This window comes from Otolemur garnettii, unplaced genomic scaffold (genome assembly GCF_000181295.1).
Source record: "Otolemur garnettii isolate 467f Iridium unplaced genomic scaffold, OtoGar3 scaffold00061, whole genome shotgun sequence".
Taxonomy (NCBI): Eukaryota; Metazoa; Chordata; class Mammalia; order Primates; family Galagidae; genus Otolemur; species Otolemur garnettii.
In genome coordinates, this window is record NW_003852456.1 from 3388035 (window position 1) to 3398798 (window position 10764).

General features: G+C 41.6%; 1 protein-coding gene and 1 non-coding gene across 2 annotated transcripts in view; one reads left to right on the forward strand and one right to left on the reverse strand.

Annotated features, from left to right (window-relative positions):
- The window catches only part of TRAPPC11 (trafficking protein particle complex 11), a 61311-nt gene that overhangs the window by 9619 nt on the left and 40928 nt on the right, over positions 1 to 10764 (reverse strand). The window contains exons 23-25 of the mRNA XM_023514911.1: positions 6837 to 6902; positions 6395 to 6551; positions 1888 to 1999 (exon numbers count right to left, since the gene is read on the reverse strand). Of these exons, the coding sequence (XP_023370679.1) occupies positions 1888 to 1999; positions 6395 to 6551; positions 6837 to 6902 (335 nt within the window). The remainder of the gene's footprint in view (positions 1 to 1887; positions 2000 to 6394; positions 6552 to 6836; positions 6903 to 10764) is intronic.
- Positions 10425 to 10556, forward strand: LOC111726342. Its single transcript, XR_002774144.1, has one exon. It is a non-coding gene; the product is annotated as a small nucleolar RNA SNORA72 (small nucleolar RNA).

Sequence of the window (10764 nt, forward strand, 5' to 3'; positions counted from 1 at the left end):
GCCCAGGCGTTGGAGGTTGCTGTGAGCTGCAATGCCACGGCACTCTACCCAGGGGATAGCTTGAGGCTCTGTCTCAAAAAAAAAATTTTTTTAATATGCTAAACTCACATAAATAAAAGTTCTTACGAATTCTCAATGAGTTTTCAAAATGCAAAGGTGTCCTGAGACCAAAAAATTAGAGAACTCCTGGCCTAGAGTTTTCTTTTTTTTCCTGCCTTTGTCAGGTATAGTTATCAGGACTCTTCATGAAGAGAACCAAGGAACTTTCCTTCTTACTCTATGCTTTGCAAGCAATTAATAACCCAATAATAATAAATAACAATGGCATGTGATTACACATATACTAAACATACAGTCTTTAAAGGTTTGAAGGTAACTTTCCGAATTTCCTTCAACAATTGATTTTTTTTTTTTTTGAGACAGAGCCTCAAGCTGGGTAGAGTGCTGTGGCATCACAGCTCACGGCAACCTCCAACTCCTGGGCTTAAGTGAGTCTCCTGCCTCCACCTCCCAAGTAGCTGGGACCACAGGCGCCTGCCACAACGCCTGGCTATTTTTTTGGTTGCAGCCGTCGTTGTTTGGCGAGCCCGGGCTGGATTCAAACCTACCACCTTAGGTGTATGTGGCTGGTGCCTTAACCACTTGAGCCATAGGCACCGAGCCAACAATTGATTTTTAAAGTTTAAAAATTTCTCCTCCATCACTTTTGTAATTTACAACCTTTTGGTGACAGCTATAACATTCAGATCTTGCTATTCTGAGTTGTAGAAAACACTGTTATAATTAAGACCTCTTGATTTTTTTCTCATTTTTAAATAATACATTTTATTCCATTTCAGGAAAATAACTAAGGGATTCTAAGAGAATAACACATGAAATATCATGTATCAGCTTGGCGCCTGTAGCTCACTGAGTAGGGCCAGCCACATATACTGAAGCTGGTGGGTTCTGCGCCTGGCCTGGGCCCGCTAAACAACAACTGCAATAAAAAAACAGCTGGGTGCTGGGCATTGTGGTGGGTGGCTGCAGTCCCAGCTACTTGGGAGGCTGAGGCAAGAGAATTGCTTAAACCCAAGAGTTTGAAATCACTGTGAGCTATGACTCTGTCTCAAAAAAAAAAAAAAGAAAAAAAGAAATATCATATATCTACTCCCCAATATAAGGAAAAAGTGTGAAAATTCTACCCAAGGAAAAAATATACTATAAATCTTCCTGCAGAGCTCTTCCTGCTTGGGCCCCACCCTGCTCTCCAGAGGTTAATTACTATCTGAATTTGACATCTATCAATCACCATGTATTTCTGGACACCTTTCCAAATTACGTATGTATAAAGTCCTAAGAAATATACAATATGTTTTATATGTTTTTCAATGTCATATAAAAGCAATCTGTCCATATTCTCATCTGTAACTTGCTTTGTCTGCTGTACATTGAGAGGAAGAGATGGGTGCAGCTCTCATTCATTCATCTTCACTGATACATAGAATTATTTAATCATATAAACTTGAATTTCCCACTGAAATTCAAGTAAAGTGAATTTATCCATTTTCCTACTGATGGGCATTTAGTTTTTTCTAAACATTTTACTATTCTAATAATTGCTATTATGAACATTATTATACATATACCCTTTGTGTTCACATTTAATTTGACTGAAATTTAATTATCATGTAAGTTATAAATTGTGAAAAACACAAATCAAATTTTAATTATCTTTTTTAGTCTTTGTGTTTTGAACAAATAGTCATATCCATGAGACTTCTCTTCTGTTCTTCTGAATGACAGATGCTCTCAACTATTAACAATAACGATGTAACAATGACAAATAATAAAGATATAAGAGTAAGAAAGACAATGAAGAAAAGATAGGATTGATGTAATTTTTACCTCTTCCAGGAGATAATATAATGCCCAGTTGCTACTCCACCTTCAACATTTCCAACAGAGGGGCATCGAAGACAAAAGCACTCACTAGCACTCTCTCCGGTCTGTAAGACAACTGCAAGGAAGAGTCTTTATAATCCTTATGCAATGGTTTCCCCTAGAAGAGTTCTACATCCAAGTAACATAACAAAGAACAAATAGCTTATCAATTACCTATTATTTATAGAGACTTAGAGACTAAGGCTCAGAGATGTTAAATGACTTTTTCAAGGTCACAGAATCCACTGTTTTTGCTAATTGTCAATATGTCAGTATAGTGAAAACCAGTGAGGCATCTATGTGTCAGCTAAGAAAGGTCCCGTTGTAAATGGTAGAAGTTTGGAGAAAGAAAAACATCCTCCAGGTATTTTTCTTTTTTCAAATTATTTCACGCCTCCACAGGAAACATTTTGGGATAAGAAAAAGAAAAGAGAAAAATTTAGTCACCTTAAAGTACACAAAATGTCATTCCAGAAAATTCTGGCTTTGGCTCAGCGCCTATAGCTCAACCGGCTAAGGCGCCAGCCACATACACCTAAGGTGGTGGGTTCGAATCCCCAGCCCGGACCCGCCAAACAACTATGATGGCTGCAACCAAAAAAAATAGCCGGGCGTTGTGACGGGCGCCTGTGGTCCCAGCTACTTGGGAGGCGGAGGCAGGAGACTCGCTTGAGCCCAGGAGTTGGAGGTTGCTGTGAGCTGTAATGCCACGGCACTCTGCCCAGGGGGACAGCTTGAGGCTCTGTCTCAAAAAAAAAAAAAAAAAAAAAAGAAAATTCTGGCTTTCTCTAAGTGAACATATATAGGTTGAGCATGAAATGAGTATGCTCCAAAATTCAAAACTTTTTGCCGCTCAAAGGTCATGCTTAAGGTCAAATTTCAGATTTTTGGATTTGGGATGCCCACTAATGCAAATATACCAAAATCTAAAAAATCAGAAATCCAAAAGGCGGGGTGTGGTGGCTCATACCTATAACTTTGGGGAGCCAAGGTTGTGGATTATCTGAGCTCAAGAGTTTGAGCCCAGCCTGAGCAAGACCCTGTCTCTACTAAAAATAGAAAAACTAGCCAGGCATTGTGGTAGATACCTGTAGTCCCAGCTACTCAGCAGGCTGAGACAAGAGGATCCCTCAAACCTAGGTGTTTGAGCTTGCTGTGAGATACGGTTCTCTACCCAGGACCATAGAGTAAGATTATCTAAAAAAAAAGGCAGAAGAGGGTGGATCACTTGAGCTCAGGAGTGGGTAAGATCAACGTGGGTAAGACTGAGTGATGTCTTAAAAATAGCCTCTCTAAAAAATAGCGAGGTGTTGTGGTAGGCACTTATAATCCCAGCGACTCCTGAAGGCTGAGGCAGGAAGATCGCTTAAGCCCGAGTTTGAGGTTGCTGTGAGCTATGACAACATAGCACTCAATGGAGGGCAATAAAAAGAGACTCTCTCTCAAAAAAAAATCAGAAATCCAAAACACTTCTGGGACCAAGCATTCTGGGTAAGAAATATTTCTGATACTACTCACATTGCCTCAATTGCTGGCCAATGTGGATAGCTCTTCTTTGTGCAAAGATGCTTTCTTGTTGCCAATTTTACAGTACACGCCCTGATGACAGATAAGTGCTCATCTAAACCAAGAATTCTCTACTTTCCAGCAGTTCAGAGCCTATGATCTCTGCCCTTTAAATGCAAGCAGGCAACAGTGCTTATTTAGTGCTAATTTTAGCAAATCTTGAGTAAAACTTTGAAATAATAACTATGAAGCCTCTAAACATCAGGCTGCTATTTTTATGGTTTTCCAATGAAGAAGGTTGTAATAGATTAATGGAGGTCTGATTGTGGCTAGAGACCCTAGTGAAAAGGAAAAAAGCTGGATCAACCTTTATGACTATGTGTAATTAAGTACTTTAAAGAAATTTTAAGAGTAGTACGTAATATTGTAGGCCCAGTAATTAAAAACTATGACAATTCAATACATCTTAAGATTGCCTTCTAAAAAACTCTGACCATTCACATTAAAGTCTACCAAAGTTCTCCCTGATTCTAAGAAGTTAACCAAATGATTATAGTGTTTATTGACAATTAACATTGGAGTCAATTTGTGACACAGAAGAGCTACACTGCTGGTGCCAAAGGTGGAGGCAGGAGGCAGGAGCCAAGGAATGTAAGTAGTTTCCAGAAGCTGGAAAAGGCAAAGAGCATCCAGAAGGAATGCTCCCAAAACTTTGCTCCTAAGACAATAAAACTAGGTTGTTTTAAGGCACTAACTTTGTGGTCATTTGTTACAGCAACAGAAAACAGCACTGGAGATTCAAGCTCGAGGGTATTCTTTAGTTTAATAAACACTGCTACGACTGGATGAAACAGACACGGTCTAGTAAGGGAGGCCTTTTTTGTTTTGTTTTTTTTTTGAGATAGGGTCTCACTCTGTCACATAAGTCAGAATGCAGTAGCATAATCATAATTCACCACAGCTCCAAACTCCAGAGCTGAAACAATCCTCCTGCCGCAGCCTTCTTACATAACTGGGACTATAGGTACACCACCACACCTAGGTAATTTTTAAACTTTTTGTAGAGATGAGGTCTCCCTATGTTGCCTAAGCTGGTCTTAAATTCCTGGCCTCAAGTGATCCTCCTGCCTCAGCCTCTCAAAATGCTGGGATTATAGGCATAAGTCACCATTGCCTGGCCAGGAGCCATATTTATTTATTTACTTATTTTTTGAGACAAGAGTCTCAAGCTGTTGCCCTGGGTAGAGTGCCATGGCATCACAGCTCACAGCAACCTCAAACTCTTGGGCTTAAGCAATTCTCTTGTCTCAGCCTCCCAAGTAGCTGGGACTACAGGCACCTGCCACAATGTCTGGCTATTTTTTTTGGTTGCAGTTGTCACTGTTGTTCAGCTGGCCCAGGCCGGGTTTGAACCCGCCAACCTTTGGTGTATGTGGCCTACGCCCTACCGAATGAGCTACAGGTGCTGCCAGGAGCCATATTTAAAAAAAGATAATTAGGACATGATGGAATTAGCATTATGACATAAGTATGTAGAAAACATCATAGGAGTAAAGGAAAAGTACTTAGCTCTGCTTGGGAGGATCAGCGAGCCCTGAAGAGCAAGCAAGAAAGAATTCAACATATTGAAAAACAGAGAAAGGGTTTCAGACAAAAGTATTATGTCCAAAAGACATTGGTGACGTCTGAGTGTGGTGGCTCAAGCCTGTAATCCCAGTACTCTGGGAGGCCGAGGCAGGTGGATTGCCTCAGCTCACAGATTTGAGACCAGCCTGAGCAAGAGTGAAACTCCATCTCTAAAACCAGCCAGGCGTTGTGGGGGGCACCTATTGTCCCAGCTACTCGGGAGGCTGAGGCAAGAGGATCACTTGAGCCCAAGAGTTTTAGCTTGCTGTGAGCTGTGATACTACAGCACTCTACTAAGGTTGAAAGAGTGAGACTCTGTCTCAAAAAAAAAAAGACATTGGTGACAATGTTTAATGAATGTGGTAAGTCTGCCATGATTAAAGTATGGGAAAAAGGAAGTAGAGATTTAAAAACACTCATCTTTTTCCTATTTCAAATTATAAATAACAAACATAAATTTAAAATTAGTAAGAAAAACCTTTAAAAAATTCAAAGTAAAAGAAGAAATCTTATTTTACTTTCGAGTACATTTTTCAATTTTTTTTTTCTCACTGTATCACCCTCAGTAGAGTACCATGGCATCACAGCTCACAACAACCTCAAACTCTTGGGCTCAAGCAATTCTCTTGCCTTAGGCTTCCAAGTAGCTGGGACTACAGGCCCTCACCACAAAGCCCGGCTATTTTTTTAGAGACGAGACATCACTCAGGCTCGTCTTGAACTCATGAGCTCAGGCATTCCACCCACCTCGGCCTCCCAGAGTGCTAGGATTACAGGTGTGAGCCATTGTGCCTGGCCTCAAGTACTTTTTCAAAGTATAGCCTCCTCATGGTAGAAAAAACATCTGATCTTTTAACATCAGGTATTCAGGTTCAGTACCTATAACTCAAGCAGCTAAAGCGCCAGCCACATACACAAGAGCTGGCAGGTTCGAATCCAGCCCAGGCCTGCCAAACAGTGACAACTAAAACTAAACAATAGTGGGGCGTTGTGACGGGCACCTATAGTCCCAGATACTTGGGAGGCTGAGCCAAGAGAATTGCTTAAGTCCAGGAGTTGGAGGTTGCTGTGAGCTGTGATGCCATGGCACTCTACCCAGGGCGACAGCTTGAGGCTCTGTCTCAAAAATAAATAAATCAATTAAATAAAATAAAATCAGGTATTCATATTCAAGCAAATGGTAAAATGATACTAACTCTAACTTAATTCTATATGTACCTGCTTTTATGAGTCTGAGGTTCCCTCATGTAGCAAAAAGATAAAATTGTTAGTTTACACAGTCATGTATGCATGAACACAGCTATTTCTGCTCTTAAAGTGGGATGATCTGAGGTCTCACCTTTGTCTACTTGGGACTCCAGCTGATCTGATGCAGTCATAGAAGGAGCCAGCTGCAGTTCACTGGAAACAATGGTGAGGGCCCATGGTGAGGCACTTAAAAGGTCCGTCATCAACAGAAAGGGGATGTCAGCATAAACCCTTTCCAGGTGCTCAAACTGTCACAAGTGAGGGTAAAAGATCTGTCAGGAATTGCATTCATTTTTTAAATGTTTTTCAGTCAATTTACTTATTTATTTATTTTGAGATAGAGTCTAACTTTGTCACCCTTGGTAGAGTGCTGTGGCATCACAGCTCACAGCAACCTCAAACTCTTGGGCTCAAGTGATTGTCTTGCCTCAGCCTCCTGAGTAGCTGGAACAATAGGCGCCCACCACAACACCCGGCTATTCAGTCAGTTTTTGAAACCTAAATGATTTCTAGTATGCCTCCAAGGAACTTACCTTTGTAGAAACAAATTTAACTGCAACATCAAATGGAAAGACTGTTTCTATTGTTACAGTTTCATCCTGTGAGAAAATTTAAAGGGCATATTCAAAATCCTTTTTACATAATAAAGTTTTAAAAATAGAAAGCATATAAAACAAAACCTACAACTGATCAATAAATAATTCCAAATTATACATTTAAGAGGTGAAGTTCTTTCTCTTGGATAATATATGTGAAAATCTATGGAGACAGACCTTACTAATATTTCTCTTTTTTCTTTTTTTGAGATAGTCTCACTTTGTTGTCCTCATTAGAGTGCTGTGAAGTCATACCTCATAGAAACCTCAAAGTGATCCTTTTGCCTCAGCCTCTTGAGTAGCTGGGACTACAGGTGTCTGCCACCCTGCCTGGCTATTTTTAGACAGGGGGTCTCGCTCTTGTTCAGGCTGATCTTGAACTCCTGAGTTCAGGCAATCTACCCTCCTCGGCCTCCCAGAGTGCTAGGATTACAGGCGTAAGCCACTGAGGCCAGCTCATTTTTTCTTTTTTCTTAAAATACTTATATGTGGGTTATAACAGTGTCTGCCACATTACATCATCCTTATTATTATTTTTATTAGTTTAGTCATAATGTTCATAATCACTCAAAGAAAAGGGACAAGTTATGATTGCCACTTTAAGATAAGGGCACATGGCTCGGCGCCTGTGGCTCAAGAGGCTAAGGCGCCAGCCACATACACCTAAGGTGGTGGGTTCGAATCCCCAGCCCAGGCCCACCAAACAACAATGATGGCTGCAACCAAAAAATGGCCAGGCGTTGTGGCGGGCGCCTGTAATCCCAGCTACTTGGGAGGCTGAGGCAGGAGACTCGCTTGAGCCCAGGAGTTGGAGGTTGTTGTGAGCGTGATGCCATGGCACTCTACCCAGGGGGATAGCTTGAGGCTCCGTCTCAAAAAAAAAAAAAAAAAAAAAGATAAGGGCACATGGGGTGCCGGACCCATATACTGCAGGTGGCGGGTTCAATCCTGACCCTGGCCAAAAATTGCAAAAAAAAAAAAGATGAGGGCAAATAGCAGAATGTGACAAAGTCACAAAAACTCACTCTCACTCTGTCACCCTGGGTAGAGTGCCATGGTGTCATAGCTCATAGCAATCTCAAACTCCTAGGCTCAAGCAATCCTCCTGCCTCAGCCTCCTGAGTAGCTAGGACTACAGGTGCCCACCACCCCCTCCCAGCTAGTTTTCCTATTTTTAGTAGAAAAGGAGTCTCACTCTTGCTCAGACTGGTTTCCAGTTCCTGAGCTCATGTGATCCTCCCACTTTGGCCTCCCAGAGTGTTGGGATTACAGGTGTGAACCACTACTCTTGGCCTAGTATTTCTAAAATGTTATCTTATGGTTTATAACAATTCACACTGCAAAGTGCTTTCTTATACTTTATTTATTATTATTTTTTGAGACAGACTCTCACTACATTGCCCTCGGTAGTGTGCCTTGGTGTCATAGCTCACAGCAACCTCAAACTCTTGGGCTTAAGTAATTCTCTTACCTCAGCCTCCCAAGTAGTTGAGACTACACGTGTCCACCACAATGCCCAGCTATTTTTTTTTGCAGTTTTTGGCCGGGCCGGGTTTGAACCCACCACCTCCTGTATATGGGGCCGGCGCCCTACTCCTTTGAGCCACAGGCACCGCCCCCCAGCTATTTTATTGTTGTTTGGCAGGCCCCCACTGGGTTTGAATCCACCAGCCCTGTAGTATGTGGCCAGCACCCTATCCACTGAGCTACAGGTGCTGAGTCACTTATACATTATTTATCTCGGATCTAGTGAAGCAGGCAGGGCAGCCATAACTGCCATTGTATAGTGGAGAAACCAGAGTTCTACAAGGCTAGTGGTGCTGGGCCTAGAATCTGGGTCTCCCTTTTGTCCAAATGCTTTATCTTGGGGTGCCTGTGCCTCAGTGAGTAGGGCGCCAACTCCAAATACCAAGGGTGGCAGGTTCAAACCTGGCCCCAGCCAAACTGCAACAAAAAAATAGCTGGGGTTGTGGCGGGTGCCTGTAGTCCCAACTACTTGGGAGGCTGAGGCAAAAGAATCACCTAAACCCATAAGCTGGAGGTTGCTGTGAGCTGTGATGCCACAGTACTCTACCGAGGGTGACAAAGTGAGACTCCATGTCAAAACAAACAAACAAAAAACACAAATGCTTTATCTCACCTTGACTCAAAATGACTAAAATAATAATAAGAATGATATAACATGATAGACACTGAATGTTCGTAATCACTCAAGGAAATGGGAGCTGTTATGATTGCCACTTTAAGATGTGGTCACACAGGGTGGCACCCGTAGCTTGGTGGGTACAGCGCCCGCCACATACACCAAAGCTGGTGGGTTTGAACCCAGCCTGGGACAACTAAAACAACAATGACAACTGAAACAAAAAAGTAGCCAAGCGATGTGTCAGGCGCCTATAGTCCTAGCTACTTGGGCGGCTGAGGCAAGAGAATTGCTTAAGCCTAAGGGTTTGAGGTTACTGTGAGCTATGACGTCACAGCACTCTACCCAGGGTGAGAGCTTGAGACTCGGTCTCAAAAAAAATAAATAAAAGGATGAGGTCACATAGCTAGAATGTGACAAAGGCACAAAAACTGAACTGCAACTGATTCCAAAGCCCGTACTCTCAACCAACATGCTCTAAAAAGTCTGTTAGAAAAACATGGGGGTTATTATATCTTTCAAAAGGACCCAACCTCTTGGTGAGAAACTTTAAGTAATGAGATGATGCACATCTTGGCACCCTTAGCTCCTAAGTAAATTCTGCTAATTCTTCCAGACTCTGTCCAGTCATGAAACTACAGATCTCAGACTACTAGGCCTTCTCCTCTAGTGGGCTAAAGACCCAATTCCTAAGAAAAAACTGAGACAATACTGCTTCTAGAACCAAGAAGATATTAAATATCATAACTTTCCCTTAATAAAAAGAATATAAACTTTATATGCATACAGTTAAATCTGTTTAAAAACATGGCCCTGCAAAAACCTCCATGAAAAGAAAAGAGATGAATAGAAAACATATCAGAGTTAGCAGCTGCCTTTGAGTTGGTGGGCTATAACTATAATAGTTCCTATTTTCTCTCTTCTTATATACACCTACCAAAAACAATTTTCTTTCTTTTTTTTTTTTTGCAGAGACAGAGTCTCACTTTGTTGCCCTCGGTAGAGTGCTGTGGCATCACAGCTCACAGCAACCTCCAACTCCGGGGCTTAGGTGATTCTCTTGCTTCAGCCTCCCAAGTAGCTGGGACTACAGGTGCCCACCATGACACCTGGCTATTTTTTTGTTGCAGTTTGGCTGGGGTCGGGTTTGAATCTACAGCCCTCAGTGTATGGGGCCAGTGCCTGACCCCACTGAGTTACAGGTGCCACCCCAAAAACCATCTTCATAAGAATCTTTTTTAATAAAAAAAATATTTTAAAAAGGGAGACCTCTTTTCCTCCAAATACTCTGCATGTAAGCCAACTTAACAGATTTTATCCAGTGTTTGATTTGCTTGAGGTCTCAAAACTGTTGATTCTCTATATGAAAAGCCATGGAAGCCCTGCAAATATTCTTGCTGTTCTGGTTTTATTATAATCAAGACAGGCTAAACACTCGCTATATAAAAACTATGCCTGTGTCCTCAGACCTAGATCTTTCCCTAGGTTTGGTATCATAAATGCTGGTGATAAACCAGGTCTGATTTATTATATGATTATTTTGTGTGACTGTATAATGACTGTGATTCTAGGTTATCCATGGTCAACCTTAGGAAAACGGCAGTACAGCTAATGTAATAACTTTTCCAAATGACCAGTGCTTATTTGCAGACTTGTCTAAAGGCATAACCCAAATAGAGAAATTTTATAATTAAGAGTTGTCATTGGCTCGGCGCCTATAGC